This window comes from Apteryx rowi, unplaced genomic scaffold, assembly GCF_003343035.1.
Source record: "Apteryx rowi isolate R43461 unplaced genomic scaffold, aptRow1 scaffold_318, whole genome shotgun sequence".
Classification (NCBI taxonomy): Eukaryota; Metazoa; Chordata; class Aves; order Apterygiformes; family Apterygidae; genus Apteryx; species Apteryx rowi.
The window spans coordinates 882,808-901,321 of record NW_020449619.1 but is presented as its reverse complement, the minus strand read 5'-3'; the positions used below and the strand labels follow the sequence as shown (position 1 = coordinate 901,321).

The following is an 18,514-nucleotide window of genomic DNA, read 5'->3' as shown; positions in this document are numbered from 1 at the left end:
ATTGATTCAGTATATGCTTAGTGATGGTGAGAGAGGGCCTTAAAATACCCTGGGAGTGAGTGGTTCTGAATTGGTAGGATGTTCACTGTCCATTTTCAACTCTTGGACTGCCCTTGCGAGAGGAGGTAAAAAAAAGTTTTTGAATTCATACCTTGAAAGGAAATGAAAGTGTATATTTGGACTTAGCATTTCCATTTCATGTACCTTAATACTGTCTTCTAGATATTTTGAATTGTGTGCAGGTATAGACATGCACATGTACAGTTTGGGTTACTGAAATGGAAAAGAAAGATTTTGAACAAAGGAGTAAAGGCCTTCAGCTGAGATCTGACGTTAGAGGAAAAATCAGTAAGGCAAACTGATACAGGGAAGATGTTCAAGGCAGAGCCTTTGAAGAATGTGCTTTTATACTCGCAGAATCTAGGTTCTGTTGGTGCATCAGGGTGTGAACTGGATCGCTTAGAGGGATCAGAAAACGGCTGGAAAGATTAAGATGTGAGGAGGAAGCTGGAGCATTCTACACTAAAGAGAGGTTTTGAACAGGATCCTGAAATGAATAATGATTTGATGGTGTTAAGCATGAGTGATGCAACTTTGTTTTTTTTTTTTTATGCGTGCCTTCTTACCGTTAGGTAATTGAAGTACTGATTCGGTCTGAGGAAGGTCTTTCCAGAGACATGGTGAAACATCTCAACAGCATTGAAGAACAAATTCTCGAGAGTCTAGCCTGGACTCGAGAGTCAGCACTCTGGGATGCTCTCCAGGCTTCAGAAAACAAGGTCCCAACCTGTGAAGAAGTATGTTAGCTGTTTTTTTTTTAATTAGCAAATTCATGTCCTTTTTTATTACTGTCATTTTATACAGCAAATCATTCAAATGGGACAATTTCTGCAGAAAACATTTATTAATAGATTGGGACAAAGAAGGGAAAGCTATTTATTATCTTACACTGGCATTTCTTATTTCTCAGGTAATATTTCCCAGTAATTTTGAAGCAAGCAATGGAGGAAGTGGGCTTGGGCATTTGCCTATGATGCCAATATCTCCTATAGTTCATCCTCGAGTAAAAGAGGTCCGGACAGATCTTGGTGGGAGTTTAAGACGGGGTAGGTTCAAGGTTTCTAATGTACTTTAAATGTGTGGGTTTGTTTATTTTTTTAAAGACTACTTTAGAATTACAAAGAACAATCCTGAATCAGAATTAAGCATTGCTAAATGGAAAGACTTTCAGTCTAGATGCATCCTGTCAAACCGTTCCTGTGTTTTATTAGCAGCAGACGTTGGTAATAATGCTTCATTTCTGCGCTGGAGCAGGATTTTCCTTTGTTTTGATGCAAGGGGTGCCTTACTCTTGGGGTGTGTTGTCATCTCTGACAGTGTCATGTCCTTTGCTGTTTTTTTTTTTCCAGCTTGTTGTGATTTTTAGATTACCATTTTTTTTATTAGTATAACTTCCTCTTTGTGGTTTCTGGCATTTTTGAGAGGTCTCACTACTGTTGCAGTCTCATTATTCTTATCCTTCAGACCCAAGTGTCTGTCTCTGCTTTTATTTCCCCCAAGTCCAGTGATGTTTGCCATTGTCACCTCTTGCTTTCCTTCTTGGAGTGACAGAGGTGTATCTCTTCCTCCTTCCTACAGAACTTTTTTTGCAGGAGGGGAGGGAGATAATGGAGGGCAATTGGGCAGGCAATACTGTTTTCCTCCAAAGAACTGCGTTGCTCTTTCCTGCAAAGAAAAAAAACACTGAAAAGGAACTGCTGCTTTCGTTGTTTCACAAACAGCGAAGTAGTCTGTAGGTTCTTGCTGGTGCACTGTAGACTGACTGATGCTATGATGCTGACTCCTTTTGTGTTTGTCTGACAAATTGCATTATGGGATTGTTTTTTAAAAATACATCCTTTTCCTAATGCACTAGAATATAAGCAGTTGCTGTAGATGTTGTGGTGAGTTGTTTGATAGAAGGCAAAGCAACCTGGAGACAGTATCTCATGTATGGGTAGAGGGGAGTGAGACCTTATCTTGTATGTGAGACTCTGGAATCAAATGCTCTTTATCAGAAAGAACAGTTTGTGTATGTGGAAATGCAAAGCGCTAGTTTTAATTAGAGGTGTACTTTCTTTTTGTGTTGGTGGAAAGTATAGTTAGTCTCTGAGACTGTGTGATGCGCTAATAGCGTGCAAAGACAGCTCCTAACTTTAACTGGAAAATGGTGGGGGGAAAGGGGAGTTGGAAATCTTTATTTGCCCTTGGTACTAAGAAAACCATCCTGGCAGTGTGAAAGTAAGGTCTCCAATCAGTTTCACCTGGCCAGTTATCCAGAAGGCTTCTGCTTTGTGGGAAATAGAAGCTGCTGTCACCGGTATCCCCCACAGGTAGTTATGGACTTCTAGGAACAACAGAAACGCAAAAAAAAAGGGGGGGGGGGCATTGGAAGAGAAGCCTGTCAATTAGTATTGCATGCATTAGTTTTACTGATGAAGTAAGCGTTTGAAAGCAACAGCAAAGTTTGAGGGGGGGCCAGAGTTATATGAAGGGAGGGTTCTGGTCAGGATTAGTATAGAGAGAGGATTTAGAAGCTAGAATATACTCAAGATGATGTATCCAGGTCAGTATTCTTTTAGAGGAATGTATTCAGGGCAAACATTAGTGATCTGTTAAGCAGACCACAGTAACTATCTGTAACCCTGCTGCTGCTTGCTCTCTGCAAATTAACTTGGTTATTCTTGTCTTTCATGTTGATAACCTGAGCTGCCCGAGAAGACTAGAGAATAAAAGGAGATAGTTAAAGGGCTACAGGTCTTTGTTCATATTGCCTGGGAACAGTAAACTGTGAGATTACTTCTTAATCAGAAGGGGCTTTTTACACTCTGTTTTTGTAGTTTGACAAGTTAGTCTTTTCACCTCATGTGGAGAAGTGTTCCTTTTAAGCTGCTGCACTTAACTTTTTTTTTCTCCTTCTTTGCTTGCTAGACATGCAACCATTGTCACCAATCTCTGTTCATGAACGCTATAGTTCTCCTACAGCTGGGAGTGCTAAGAGAAGGCTCTTTGGAGATGACAGCCCAAAAGAAATGCAGGTGGAAAAGATTTTGACTGAAGGAACTAAGCTGACAATTGCTCCAGCTTCAAGCATTGTTGCTGAAAATGTCTCAGTTTCTCCTGGGCAAACAGTACTGACCATGACAACAGCTACAGTAGCAGGGAAAACAGGACAGAAGGTTACCATCCCACTGCATGGTAAGAATTCCTTCTGGTTTCCTTCTGTGCTAGATATTTTGTTTGTGCTGAAGATCTGGTTAGAGTAAACTTGCATTTTAAAATGTATCATTTAAAAGAAAACTACTCATTAAAAAAAAAAAAAGAGAGAGAGAGAAAGAGAGAGAGATCAAGTATATACTGGCATCTCATTCTAAAGTTTGATCTGATGCCTGACAAGCATCCTGGGGGTTTGTCCTCACAAAGAAGGTTGTAGAGCTTCTTCCAGTTATGCTTCATCACAGATTAAGCTTGGCTTTAGTTCTCAACTTCAACAGTGATTCATCACTATTTGTCTTAATTTTTATTATAATATTAAAAGGTTTTGAAATTTCTGGATAAGGGCTATGTATATAAATACTAGGAAAATAGTGGCTTTTTTTGGTTTTGTTAAAGCTGAAAGATGTTTGAGTATTTCTGGTGGTGATACACAAGAAATTAATTTTATAGCCTTTTTCAATTTAAAAAATGGTTCTTTTTCTATAAAAATGAAAAGAAAACCACCTCTACTGTCATGTTGAAGGAGATTTTCAGCAAGAGGGTTTGACTACTAAGGAAACTAATCTTGTGGACTGTCCTTAATATGGTGTCAAGTTTGCAAAGTAATCCAAAACAGAACAGAAACACCCATCCACTCCCAAAAGAGTGGAACACTATTACAGAAGTTTTCTGTGAATTTCCTGTGAATGCTGTACTTTTGGATAGTTTTAGACATGAATGTGAATAATCATTTCTTCTTTTAAGTTATCAGAAATGTACTTTTTGATCATTTCTGAATACTCTGAAGGACAAAGCGTCTCTAGCATCCAGTTCAGAAGGATAATGTATCTTCAGTGTGGAATGTTTGTGAATGAATTTAGGATTTGTAATCTAACTATGCACATGGTGGCAGCAAACCGCTTATTTCTGGATGTGTATATTATCTCCAGGTATTGCAAATGAGATGGGTGGGATCACATTGATACCCATTTCAATGAATTTAGGTCAGCCATCTAAAATGGAGGCTCAGGCTCCCAGCCAGCCTCAGGTGAATCAAGTGCACGAAGTACATCTGTCATCAGGAAGCAAACCAAAGAAAACAGGATCCTTGGCACTGTTTTACAGAAAGGTAAGTGCCTTTGTTAGGAAGTCGAGCTTTACTTTTTCTCGTGGCTATATGGCAGCTTATCCCCCTGAGCAGTTTTCATTACCTTTCAGTCTTCGGATACCTTCCCTTTGGCATGTACAACTCTCATAAAATTGGGAGGAGAAGGGAAAGGATGTCAGTTTCTGAAGTGTTGCAAAGAATCTGATTTTCCTGCTCCTCAAACTAACCCCATAAGAGATAAGCATTTCATCTTTTTCAGTTAGCAATGGTTTTTGTACCTAGAAAACACTGGTAGTTTTTAATTCCCATATCTATTTTTATTGCCTCCCACATTTGCAAGGGTTAGACATGTCAAAAATGAGATTATCCTCCTATGTCGTGCTCGTTCAGAACCACGCTGTTTTGGATCCCGTATCTGAAGGTTCCCTTGTTAGTGACTTTCTGAGGTCTCCCCGTAGGTGCTGATCTTGCTGGTATGGGGCTTCAGAAAGCAGTGATGGATAACACGGCTATCTAAAAATTACTAGAAAGAAGGAACTTCATTCTTGAATTGATGAAGGGATTTGAGGGGTAGGGTAAGAACTAAATGCTTCAGAGAAACTTCAAATTCCTTGTTCCTACTTGCTTGCCTTCCATGTGGAGTGTGTGAGGGGTCTTTTGGGGGAGGAGAGAGGAACTTGCCTGAACACCTCTGAAGAATATGTGCCTATATCGCAAAACGTAGGACGTTTTCTTTTTTTGCTATTTATTTCCTATCAGAGAAAAGTTTATTTTTGGAGGGTTTTGCCACTATGGTATCTGTATTTTAAACCTACAGCAATCTATTCTGAACAAGCTATAAATCTAAATACAGAAACTCATTCCTAGAAAAACTTGTAAGTCATATCCTCTGTCTGAACTTTTGGTTCTTTAATTTCAACAGTGACAATTTGTTTCAATCTCTCTCTCTCTCTCTCTCCCCCTTTATTTATTTATTTATTTATTTTTATTGATGTGCAAGCAGCTAGGTGTGAACTTGGATTGCTTATTAGAATCTTTGCTCAGTTGGGAAATGATATTTCAGCTGTGTCAAATATATTTGACAAACTAAGGAGTAGGCAACACTGCTCTTAGTTATGAAGGAGAGCTCGTATCTTTACCTAAATCTGTCTGTAAGGAAATTTTGACCTTCCAGTTACAATGATAATCGTATTCAAAATGATAATTTTTCCCTTCTTTCCTGTCTTGTTCCTGTTCATTGAAGCATGTAACAGAAAATGAACGCTTCCTGCTTTCCAGCATAAATAATTTGTATGTCTAATTTTCACCGATGAAGTGAAAACCTCTGAAGAATGAGAACTTCAAGAATGTTGCACTTGCCTTCATTATTTCAGGTTTCAAGAAAGATTTTTCATAACCAAAAAGGAAAAAAAAAAATCTGACAGCTTGCTGATTTAGAACTGTATTTGATCATAATTGAAATATCTCCCAAATTTTCTGCTATTATAGTTCATAACTGATATGGTGTAGGAGCAATAGTCATAACGTTTTTAGTCAGATTTGATGTTAGAAAGCCAGCATTTGAACAGAGTTGACAACTTAGTACTTGAAGACCTGTCTTGGGCAGAGGGAAATTTTGCTGAAATAAAGTATACAAGTTCAACAGCTCTACTCAAGTGAAGATTTTTGCAGACTGGGGTAAGCTCATTGCCTTGACTTTTAACTGTGTATCTTTTCCTTCTAGGTGTATCATTTGGCAAGTGTGCGCTTACGTGATCTGTGCTTAAAACTGGATGTTTCCAATGACTTGCGCAGGAAGATATGGACTTGTTTTGAATTCACATTGGTTCATTGCACAGATCTGATGAAGGACAGACACTTGGACCAGCTACTCCTCTGTGCTTTTTACATCATGGCAAAGGTAATGTGTAGGCTTAAGAACTTTAGGGAATTTTACTTCAGCTGAAAATATAAACTGTGTTTACAGTTTACTACCTGATTGTTTTATTCATGTCATATTACTGGAAGGGAAGGTCCCTCTAAAAAGTGGAGGAAGTCCCATTACTTTTTTCCTTGTTTTCATAATCTCAAAAGTTCCCATCAACCAGCCACTGAGTTGAGAGTGAATTTCTCTTCTTTTTCTGAGTGCTGGTCAGTGTAGACAAAGCAGTGTGTGGTCTTACTGCATCATGCTTGTGTTTTCTACTATCCTGTTCGTGTCCCTCATGATCTATGTAATTGAACTGAAAAAATACACAATAAAACAATTATGCAAGTGCTAAACAAAAATCTGCAAGATCTTGCATCCTTACGTGTGAATGGAAAGGCTTTTTTTCTACAAAATCTCTTAGCATTTGAATATGCAGGTTATATGTTGCTGGTATTGATTTAAGATGCTATTAAGTTGGAGTTTGAAACTGGAATTTTGATTTGACTCAAACTTCAGAACAGATAGTTAAAATGACCATCAAGTCTAATTCAGATGCAGATTCAGGAAAATGATGTACAGACAAGGCTATACTCTAATAATGGGAGAAGGATTGACTTTTCTTTTTGAGAAAGACAAAGTGAAGAAAAGCGTTATCTGTAGAGAGGAACTGATGTTCAAATTGTGACTGCCTGTGCTCTTAACTATGAGCACACATTAAAGCTTAGCTTTGTTTGACCTTGCTTACTGGTAGCTGTGGAAAAGCACAACTCTTGAATAGTCAGTGCTCCCATATATTATCATGTAGCTTGCCAGATTTTTTAAAATACTCTGTCTTCAGAGTATTGTATCCCATGCAGTGTGAGACCTGACAGTTTAGCCAGAGACCTTGATTTGTTCTTTCTGGCTCCTACTGCAAAATTATTGCTCATCTGTTTTTAAAATTGGAGATGCATGGCTTAAAAACAAAGTTCTGTAACAAATGAGCTGTTTTGAAGTATAAAAAAAAGTTGAAACGGCATGCGTATGTATACCTGCATAACGTTTTGTTCAGAATTTCCTATTTTTCTAGTTAGAAAAGCTAAGGGGCCCAGTTTTCAAATTCACAAATATTTATTCTGACTTTGTAGTATTTCCCTTCTTTAACTCTTAGTGTCCCTGGAAGAAAAGTTGGAAAAAGAATAATTCCTAAGATCATAAGCAAGAAAGGGCTTTACTAGCTCAGACAGGAAACAAGGAATTCTTCAACAAGAAAAAATCTTGTTTGTTCATATTCTCATCACCAGAACTGAGTTTTAAAATAATGTATTTTTATTAATGCTCATGAAAGAACAATATGGGGGAACCTAATTGAATAGACTGGACCTGAGTCTGCTTTGAGGAGAAGTTTGGACAAAATGACCTCCAGCAGTCTCTTCCAAGCTAAGACATGATTCTGTGCATACCCTTAAAATATTAGGACATCACAGCAAACCTGCACAAGCTGAATTATGGAATTGCAAAGTAGTTAAACATTCATGCTCTGCTCCTCATCCACAACAGTCAGATGGAAGTTGACATGAGCTGCTCTTCCATGCTCCCCCTTGTATGGAAGGAGAAAAAGAAGTAGGGTCCCACGTTGACTGGCTTCTATTCCCCATATGGTAAAGCTCTGTGGTCTTTCCACATGCTATGCATTTACACGTAAACAGTGTCCTAGTTTGAGGAAAAGCCCTCTTTTGCAATTTAAAACTAATGTAATCTTCTCCAATTTCAGTATTTTGTCTATTTTTCTTGTAAGAAAAGCTTAATAAATAAAGGGTGGTAGAGGCTGTACTGTCTTTTAGAGTAAAGATAAGAACCTGCATGTGATTTATTATTTAAAAAAACAAAAAACTACAGTTTGCAGTTGATCTTGAATAGCTTTTTCTTTTCCAGGTAACCAAAGAGGAAAGAACTTTTCAGGACATAATGAAAAGTTACAGAAATCAGCCACAAGCAAACAGCCATGTAAGTAAATAATACTGCCTTTCCTTTATAAAAATATCAGATACAGGTGGCTTTTCAAATGTTTATGCTAAGCATAGGAAATCAAATCATTTTAAATGTTAAAATTACTCAGATGGATTTCATCTAATCTTTTTACTTTCTTGTTTTCCTTGACAACAGTGTTTTTCCCTCCATGTCCTGTAGGTTTATAGGAGTGTCTTATTGAGAAATATTTCTGCAGATGTTCTATTGGACAAAAATGCAAACCAAGATGTAGAAATGACAGATGGTGAGTACAGCAAAGTAGTCTGTTTTTAAAAATGTACTTGCATGCTTTAAAAGAACTGAATGGTCAAGCAGTAAGGAATGCTCTTGTAAGGAGAAGGGAAGCATGTTTTATGGTTTTAAATGTATTGGAAAACAACATTGTTGAAAAAACAAACAGTCTCGTCAACAGCTATTCTCTGTGTTAGGGCATGGAAAATGTACTTCCCACTTGGAATAAATGTTTGTTTAATTTTTTTCTTAGCTTTGGTAACTTGAGGTTGAAGTGTTTCCTTAGTGTGTGCCTGAGTGTGGCAGTGATATTGTAGTTCTTCTTGGACAGCAGTACCAGTTAACAAGGAAAGATGAATAGTACCCAAAGTATTCTGACAGATTTTTTTCCTAATATGGATTTATGTTATCACCTATTCTGAAGGCTTAAGTAGGGGGAACTTGCTTAGGAAATCATCAGTCAGTCTTAGTCATTTCATCTTCCTTTTTCGCTTGTTAGGGGTATATAAATGCCTGAGCAGTTACTTTCTTTCTGATGAGCATTAGGCCATTAGGTATGCTCTTTTGGACCACCATTTTCATATATTCAGATTTCTTCTAAATAGTTGATATTTTATCTTTGCTCTGGGTTAGAGAATAAAGGGATATGAGTGGGATTTGAGCAAAGCATAAAAATTGTGCCATACCTGTTGTGACTTGTCTTACCCTTGGAAAAGGTCAGGAAACTGAGAAACCACAAGCCCGTGTGTGAACCCATGAGCAGAACGGATCGGGGACCAGGACGCATGCAGAAAGTTAGAAGGCTGTTTTGTATGCGAAACTTCCACTGTGGGTGGGATTCAATTGCTTGAACAAGTATTAATGCCATTTTTAAATACCCTAGAATATTTCACTTGGGTCCAGGAAGGTGCTGATCTCTTGTAGGTTCAGCATCCAGTCTAGCAGCTCCACGATTCTTGGATGTCTTGGGGCATCTGAAGTGGCACTGGGCTCCCACATTTTGCCTAGCAAATTTGCTTGATTACAAAGTTCTTTAGTTCCTTCTCCTGCCAGACTTTTTCTTCATTAAGAGTGTTTTATCCTTTATCTAGTGTTAACCCGTGTTCTTTTGACATCAACTTATAGGAACATTTGTGTTGTGATTAAAGGCAGGCATATTAAGGAATTATGCTCATTTGTATCCACTGAAGTTTTTGATATTTGTCTTGTGTTGCAGTGATTGCAAAAGGCTTTATTCTTTGTTCCCTTGAAAGATACTTATTTTGCTTGGTAGTAAACAAAACCTTCTATGTTTCATCCTCTGTAGTATTCAGTAGTGCTATTCCGTAAGTGAGAGAGTACATAGTAACAGTAATATACTTGTGTAGCTGTAGTTTTTTCCGCTTAGTTATATGCCTGAACAAGCGGTGTTATGGCTTCCTTGTGGTAGAGACATGAGTTGAGTACGAAGCTATTCTTTTCCAGCTGATCACTGGAAGCTTTGCCTGGAAAACTTGGAAGTTGTTGGACTGCTTAAAACTTGTTAGTTTGCTGTGAGTTTGTGTAGCATGTGGAGAGTGTTGGAGAAGTCAAGGTCTGCAGTCTGGCAGTTCTGACCACCTTAAAATTGTTCTAGATCTTGACTAGTTTGATTACTGCTGTACCTGGATTGTTGCCTAAACAATGTAAGTGAGCAAAATAAGACTTAGTACAACTTCCACCCCCCACAAAAAGCATGGAAAAAGGGGGCAATAATGCTATGTTGGTGGGGAGTTTTTTTGTTGTGTTTTTAGGGGGGGGGTTTGCTATAGTTCTGTTTTACTATTATAAGGAAAGATTTACGTTAGCCTTTTTGTCATAATCCATTAGCCTCCTATACCAGTGATTTGCAGTTCCTTCTAGTGTTCATAACCACCAACAGTGCACCCTGATCTTGTCTGAAGCACACTTATTTAATTCATCTTATTAATTGGTGAATTTATGAATGAGTTCTTGTCAGTTGGATATTATAAATCTGAATCTGAAGAACTCAGTTTGCTGATACTATGTTCTTGAAATCTGAAGCTCTCTCTTATTGTTAGACACATCTATGAAAACTTGTTCCTCATCAAGATCTGCAACAGAGAACTCCAGTGAGTCAGGAACAGAGGAGAGAGGTGATCTTATCAAATTTTACAATGCAGTCTATGTAGGAAGAGTAAAATCATTTGCACTGAAGTACGATATCACAAACCAGGATCATGTAGTAAGTAAAATATTTTAGAATTTTGTTCTATCTAATAAAGATCACAGAGATGAAGTAATCTTACTGCCAGTTAAAAATATTTTGTTAATTTTGTTTTGTTGTTCCACTGGCATGATTACAGAAGTCAAATAGTTATAGGTACTGGTATGAGGACTTGCTTTAACAGCCTTTCAAGAGGACAAACTGTCAGATGCAATTCAGTTTATAACTCCGTTTTCAGCTTCTCATATTGATGCAATGCCCCTTTGCTGAAGTGCCTGTGTAGCGTCTGTGTAAAGCATGTGGGAAATAAATTTGTTCTGTGAGTTGGCAGGCACTTGCTCAATTCATTAAGTACTACCGGATAAAATATTCAACAGAAAACCTGGAAGTGTGTCATCTTACCTTTCTCTGAAGTTACTGTTCTTTAAATATTTTCTGATTTAGCTTCTACGCAAATTTGGCCTCTTTCAGATAGAAGCCCCTCCCTTGTCTCCGTTCCCGAGTATTAAGCAACAGCCGGTATCTCCTCGGCGGATATCTCAACAGCACTCTGTTTACGTTTCACCTCACAAGAACGGTGCCTGCTTGACCCCTCGAACTGCTCTACTGTATAAATTTAATGGGAGCCCTTCCAAGGTAGAAAACAAAAAGGTTGAAAGGGGTAAATTTGGGAGAGGGATAAGCTGTAATCTCATGGTGAGAAAGTGTTCTAATGCAGTGAGGATTCTTTGAACTGGTTTCTCAGTTTGTGCTGAGGGGTAGAATTTTTTATTTGGGATTCTTCACTTGATTAGCAAAGAGGTTCAAAATAGTAGCTTTTTGGTTCTCAGATAACTGAAATCAAAGCAAATTTGAAATGCAGTAACTCATGATACTTCTTTTGATTTTAAATTTTTTCTTAATCACAGAGTTTGAAGGACATCAACAATATGATAAAACAAGGTGAACAAAGAAGTAAGAAACGAGCGATAACAATTGATAGTGACACTGAGTCCCCTACAAAACGACTCTGCCAGGAAAATGATGACGTTCTACTTAAGCGTCTCCAGGATGTTGTCAGTGAAAGAGCAAATCATTAAAACCGCCAGTTTTCTATGGGATCTTAAAAGCTGTGGAGTTTAATACAGCTCTTGTGCTATTTATTTCTTGTTTTTCAGCCATGTTGTATGCAGACAGCTGCCAAATTTTTTTTTAACGTTGAACTGTTGCCTGACTTCCACAGGATGCAAAAAGGAAGGCTTAAGTAGTAAATGGCAGAGAATAAGTATGATCTTTATTTTTATTCCCAAAGATCGTTCTGTGTTTAGAAGTTACTTTGAGCTGTTTTAGCAAAAGACTGATCTATAGAAAGCTGTGTTGGATGTTTTCTAGCCTAATTTAGAGCATCTGAGTTCTGAGTGTGACTCAGCCTCTAATAACAGTGGTTTTATTTTTGGAATAAGGACATTCAGGAAATAAGTGAAGTCAGTTAATTTTCTCAAGCTTTTGGTATTTGTTTGGGGAAGAAGCTTTAAAAGTGCCTTATTTTAAGAGAGTGTGGAATTTTATGCATTATTTTAATGTGAAGTAAATGGAGTGGAGAACAAACATCATTTAACCTCAGTAAGAGGTTTAAACAGCTTTGAACTGTATGACTTCATGTGCTGTGCTCCATCTCCTCTCAGAACTTCAGCAAAGTTGATCGTTATGACATGGATCAGACAGCTTTTACAGTAAGGCAAAAAACACAAAGTATGAACAGCAGTGGCATAAATGGGACACTGGTGCCTGTTAAAGCACTGAGATACGTTTCAGTTAGTCTGAATTATCTTTCTTCAGAGCCAGTGAATGCTGCCATGGGAGCTGCTCCTTTCCAGTTGGAAGCTTCAGTGCAGTCCTGCTGTACAAGCTGTTCATACGTATTTTGTCTTAACTGTGAAAAAGTACTGGACGGTTACAGTTCAAAATAATTTGGGCTTTGGCCAACTTACAGCTGTTCTAATGTGCAAATTCATTTAACAAATTGTATCTCTTAATTTTATTTTTTCCTGAAGACTTTAGTCTCTTGTTGTGTAGTATCTACACTGAATGTAAGCCCGATCAGATAAGGCATGTTTGTATATGTGATTTTTATAGCTATTAAAGGTGTAGATTCATTGGAAATTTATAAATTCCAGCATCTAATTCTAAGTTGTTTTTGCTGAGGGATTTGATAGGGTTTATTTTACCAAAATGGAGAAAAGTCAAGGTTTGTTTATTACTGTATATCAGTAGTTTGATCTTATATCATAATTGCATTTAAGATTAGAGCCATACAGAAACTTCTCAGCACTGTATTTTTCAATTCTGTGCATGTATATTATACTAAAAATTTTTTAACAATTACATAGGACTTGTTTAAAGAGGTCTGTTCACTTTGTTGTTTGGTTCGTTTAATATGTGCCAATAGATCTGCTGTGCCTCGGTTCAATGGAAAATATTTTTATGATCTCAGATGCAGTCTCAGCTAATGAATCTGGCCAGCCATGATGTAGGAAAAATGTATTTAAAGGTGTACATGAGACAGTTTACAAATGCTGTAATTAATTTTTGAATTATTAATTACTTAACTCTTTGATTTTGATAGATTTGGAAAAGGGTGTTTATCTTTTTGACCATGAAGAGCTGCAGTAAGAGGAAGCAGCTACACAATACACTAGGTTTAATGTAGATTATTCTGTTGAGTTCCTTTATTCAGTTTGAATATTTGGCTCCAGATCTTGAGATAAAAAGCACAAGGAAAGCAACCTTTCCGTCCTCATTTGTTCACCAGTGCTGTTATACACTGGTTATAGTCATAATTCAGTCCCGAAAAGCCTCCTGTGTTCTGGGGAGGAAATGGGGAATCTTGATTTAGCCTTATGCAGAGTCTGTGTTATTTGCATGGAGGGCTGCAGACTTTCTGGATGATGTGGTTAAGATCAGCCTTAACAACCTAAGTCTTTTAGCAATATTGCATCATGAGAACTTAGTTGATTTGGTTTTAGTTTAACATCATGTGCAGATCTTTTTTCTTCCTTATGTATATGCTCACCATACTGTTCTGGTGTTCTCTGAAATTGTAGAAAAATGATGGTGATGAAATTCTTATTAGTTGTCATTAGACATACTGTTTTTTCATTAGAAAAATTAATGTACAACAACTGGGTGCAGTTCAGTTTTTTTCATATTAGATTTGGCCCTTTTTAGGTGCTAATAGAAAGAAGTATTTTTTGGAATTGCTAAATGACTAAAATAACTAACAGCTTATGTGACAATTTTGTAACGGTTTAAAAGTGCCTTCACATGTAAATATGTATTTTGTAATAAACAATTTCTAAAAATGTTTTAACCTGTGTTGCTCAGTTACCTGTGGTAATTCATTAAACGGTGCCTTCTGTCTGCATTTTCAGTACTGTCAGAGACTCTTTCCACTTTTCTGTCTTCCTCAAATTTCTTTTGGATTTTTTGGTTTGAATTCATTTTCTTTCATTTTGAATTTTCATTTGATCTGTCTTGGATTTCCTTCTGAGATTTCTGTACTGTTTGTACTTCAGTCATAGTTTCTGGGAGGAAGAGGTGAGTAATACATTCACTGAAGTAACCAAAAACACTGAAAAGGCAAAAATCCTGCAGTGACAGATGATCCTGCCCACATGAGGGAGGCATAACTCCAGCACAGTGAACCATTAAAATTATTGCGAACTCATAGTTCCTGACCTTGCAGTACTGCAGCCATGTTGTGTTAGAATATTGATTATGATTACCCTGATCCCAACAGTTTAAACTGATTTAAAACCAGTTCTGAACATATTCAGATTTGTACCAGCAGGCTTTATGCTGGTTTTGTGTCTATAAATGTGCCTAAAGCTGGCTTGGACTCAGTGCTCAGAGTTTGTGTTCAGAGCTTTTTATCAGTTTTTGTTGTGCACCTGCTCTAGAAAAAAAATTCTTAAGAGGGGTGATTTGGTTGTGCAAAAATTCATTTTAATGACTTTGCACGACAGCTTTAGTGTCAAGGTTTAGTTTTAAAAGACTCTGTTAAACATAGTTTCCAACCAAAAGTGATGTTGAGGGGCATAGCTGTGAAAATGTGTCTGGCTTTTATCATCAGAAACTATCTTTATTTCTTTTGCAGATAAGACTGCCAGTGAGGGGAAATCATCACAGTTGGGCAGTATAGGGTGAGAAATAAGACTGTTTTACCTAAGTCTTGGAAACCACATTCTATTATTAGGTCATTTTTTTTTCCCAGCCAAACAGATTTTCACTAATTCTCCAACTAAAAAGATCACCACCTTAACACTGCTTAAAGTGAGTTCAGCGCTTCCATGTTTACTACAGATCAGCATTCCAGAGAGTTAGAAGAAGAGTTATTAACACTACCAGGAAGAATACGATAAATCTACTAGCACTTTATGTATAACCAGTATGTTAATATTAGGTTGCCACATTCCAAGTGTTGAGTACTAAGATGTGGCCTCAAGAAAATTTGTGGTCAGAGTGCAATTAAGCACTGTGGGGAACTGAAATCAATTTTTTAATTTAGTTTCTTGTTAGGAAATAGCTGTCTTTTGTTTCTATCTTGTGACTTGTAGTAGGGGGTTGGGAGTGGTTCCCCCCACCCCCGACAGTCAAGGAAAGTTGGGTTTGGCCCTGTAATTGATATATTCTGTCTCTTCAGAACTGTAACCTGGGACACAAAAAGAGATGCTGTGAAGGAACGGCAATGGTTTGAGTAGTTCTAGGATCTCAGCTGAAAGATGCTGAACATGTCTGAATCTATCTCAAGGCCAAAGAAACTAAGTTTATTGTAATCTCCATAGTTGACTTGTGTGCATGTCTCATCACCCAAGTAGCAGTTCTTGAAAAACAGGTATCAGATAAACATGAAGATGTTGCTTTGACTAATCATCCAGATGCCAAACCCATAAAACTTTTCAACTTCCTTGAGTGATAAAAGAGTTTCAGAAGACTGGTGAGTCACAGAGATCGATTGAGTTTGTGGTTCCCAACCTTTCTGTAGCCAAGGCTTACAGCTGCCACTTCAGCCCTGCTGGATCTAAGTGCTTGGCAGAGTTGATGGGCATGGGGATCTACTCTCTGCCTCATCTTGAGGGTTTACACCTCAGTAACAGGGAACCTTTGGTTTAAGTGACACCAGTTTTCTCTGTGCATCACTCTACAAGGGTGTTCCCCAAGTCAGGTGCAGCTTTTTGGCTGAGATGCGGTAAACTTAAGCTACAGTAGCTTTACTGCAAGCATTCTCTGTGCCTATGCCCTCTCTTGTGTCTTCCATCCTGACTCCCAGTTACAGATAAACAGCTTTGCAAGAACTTGATCAGAAGAATTTCAGCTAGGTAACGTAAATACAGGGCTCAAGCAGATGAGGATGTAGAATTAACAGCTCCAACAGACACAGATAGCTTTGCTGTGAACTCTTCAGTTCCTAGCAGTACCAAAGCTGTTGCTCTGGCGGACAGGTTCAAGTGTTTATAGCACTGCTTAATTAAGTCCAGCAAAACCAGGGAAGGCTAGTAGAAACATGTCAAGTGGAAAAAATAAAAAAGAACCTACACAGGAATAATCCCTCTTCATCCTTGCTTTTAATGTGCACCTTTATTTCTGTTTTTTCCCTGTAAGGGATTCCTTATGGATTCATTTTAGGATTCTTGTCATCTTAGAACTGTCTGACATCAACATGCTGCACATCCAGAGCTAAATAGAAGTTTGCTGCGTGTTTGGTGTGGCAGGAGGGAATGAGAGGGCATTCAGTCTGTCTCTGCTGCACATACAGAGGTGCAGTCTATATGACAACATTTTCCTCCCTTTTCATGTACTTGATCCACGACTGGCACATCTCTGAGAAGGCTGTTAGGGATGGACTTAGGCAGCTGTGACTTTTGAGCCACACACTGCGGTGTCAATATTTGGGAGCCCAAGTCTTGGGACATTTTGGGGGACTCTGTAGAACATAGAGGCCTTTTGCAGTAGAGTTGGTTTTGTGGATGTTGGGACACTTGCTGTGGAGACAATAACTGAAAAACCAGCGGACGCACCTGTATCTGTGAAGGCCTTGGTTTCACATTGTCACTGCTGTGAGTGACAGATGCTGGGGTCTGGATACCATCTGTTTTCACTGCTGTTGATGTCTTTGGGAATAATGGATTGAAAAAGTCAGTTTGGGTGTCTTTGGGAGTATTGTTTGTAGGCACAATGACTTGGCGGCAATAGTGCTGTGGCATCACATGTTTTGGGTGCACCTTTGTGGAGGCCGATTTCTGTAACTGAGCTGGGATTTGGGACATTGAGTCAGGCTTGCTGGTATCTGCGGAGGTGCCAGTTTCCAGGTATTTATGTCAGAATCCCTCACAGTAACCTGCCATTGTGGTGGGTACTGCCTATCTCACTCCAACAGCTCTGTCTTCCACAGTTATATTGGCATGTCCAAAGCTTTCTTGTGAAAAATGATTCATTTCAGAAAGCAGGCTTGTAAGATGGATGCTAGAGATGGCCTTTTTACTAACAGGTAACTGTACACATTTTTAATTTTCATGCAATGATAATGTGTGGGTGCTCTTGATTTAATTGAGCACCAGTGAAGAGGTTGCTGGATATATCAGCATAGTAATGCCCAAGGATGCTAAGGAATGAATATTGGGCATGTTAGAGTGATGAGGTTGCCAGAGTCATTAGTTTCACCATCTGACAGGTGTTGGTGAGAGTGTATCACAGAATCACAGAATGGTTGAGGTTGGAAGGCACCTCTGCAGATCATCTAGTCCAACCCCCCTGCTCAAGCAGGGTCACCTAGAGCACGTTGTACAGGATCGTGTCCAGGCAGGTTTTCAATATCTCCAGAGAAGGAGACTCCACAACCTCTCTGGGCAACCTGTTCCAGTGCTCTCTCACCCTCACAGTGAAGAAGTTTTTCCTCATATTCAGATGGAACTTCCTGTGTTTCAGTTTGTGCCCATTGCCTCTTGTCCTGTCACTGGGCACCGCTGAAAAGAGTCTGGACCCATCCTCTTGACACCCTCCCTTTAGATATTTGTGTACATTGATAAGATCCCCTCTCTTCTCCTGTGTTCGAGTGGCAGCTTCTGTGAAGGAGGTGCCAGTGAGGTTTGGAGTGGTGCCTCCTCGGGGTGTTGTCAGGAGGGCGTTGGTGTCAGACTTATGTGTCTTGGGGACTTACGCCTCTAGTTTCCTTTCCAAATTTTTCTGAGTCACCTGCCTGCTGGCTCACCCTTGGCCTTTTGCTACAGCTGGGTAAGCCTCTTTTGTGCAGGTAGACTGAGACATCACAGCCACCTTCCGTGTCCAACTAGGTGCTTGTCTGGTGCCTTTCCCCAAGGCTGAATCCAGGCTTGAGTAGGGAAGAAGCAGCGAGGCAGCTCCAGCAGCAGCTGGGTGATTTTATGACACTCCAGCAAGTGCAAGGACTCATCCTTGTTTGTCCTGGCCAGGGCTCAGCCCATGGCTTGCTTGGGGCAGGCAGCAGCACCCCATACTTTGCTCTGAATCCATGAGAACTGACTACCTCACCAGTGCCTCTTCCAGCTTTCCCCCTCCCTGGGGGGAGGAAGGAGGGATGGATGACTCGAGGAGGCAGTCCTCATTCTCTCCAGCCCCAGCAGCCCCCTCTCATCTCTGTCCCCGAGTCACAACTGTTGATGGCGAAGGGGGTTGCTGAGGGGTTAGAGGCTTGCCGGGTAGCTGGGGTGCTCAGACTGACAGCTGTGAGGGTTGTTGGGGGGCAGTTTCTGGACTGTGAGGGGCTCTTGGGGGCTGTGAGAACCACTGCTGCAAGGCAGCT

The 18,514-nt window shown here is 39.2% G+C and overlaps 1 protein-coding gene across 6 annotated transcripts in view; it reads left to right on the top strand.

The window, feature by feature from the left end:
- RBL1 (RB transcriptional corepressor like 1) overlaps positions 1-14,041 on the top strand; it is a 28,374-nt gene extending 14,333 nt beyond the window's left edge. For 2 of the 6 annotated variants that reach the window (XM_026070731.1, XM_026070729.1), the window contains 10 exons: positions 633-797; positions 971-1,106; positions 2,971-3,237; positions 4,185-4,363; positions 6,066-6,242; positions 8,166-8,237; positions 8,421-8,505; positions 10,553-10,716; positions 11,170-11,334; positions 11,607-14,041. In XM_026070731.1, coding sequence (XP_025926516.1) covers positions 633-797; positions 971-1,106; positions 2,971-3,237; positions 4,185-4,363; positions 6,066-6,242; positions 8,166-8,237; positions 8,421-8,505; positions 10,553-10,716; positions 11,170-11,334; positions 11,607-11,777 — 1,581 coding nt within the window. In that variant the 3' untranslated portion in view covers positions 11,778-14,041. The other 4 variants (XM_026070730.1, XM_026070732.1, XM_026070734.1 and 1 more) reach the window with 4 other exon arrangements.
- The last annotated feature ends 4,473 nt before the right edge of the window (positions 14,042-18,514 follow it).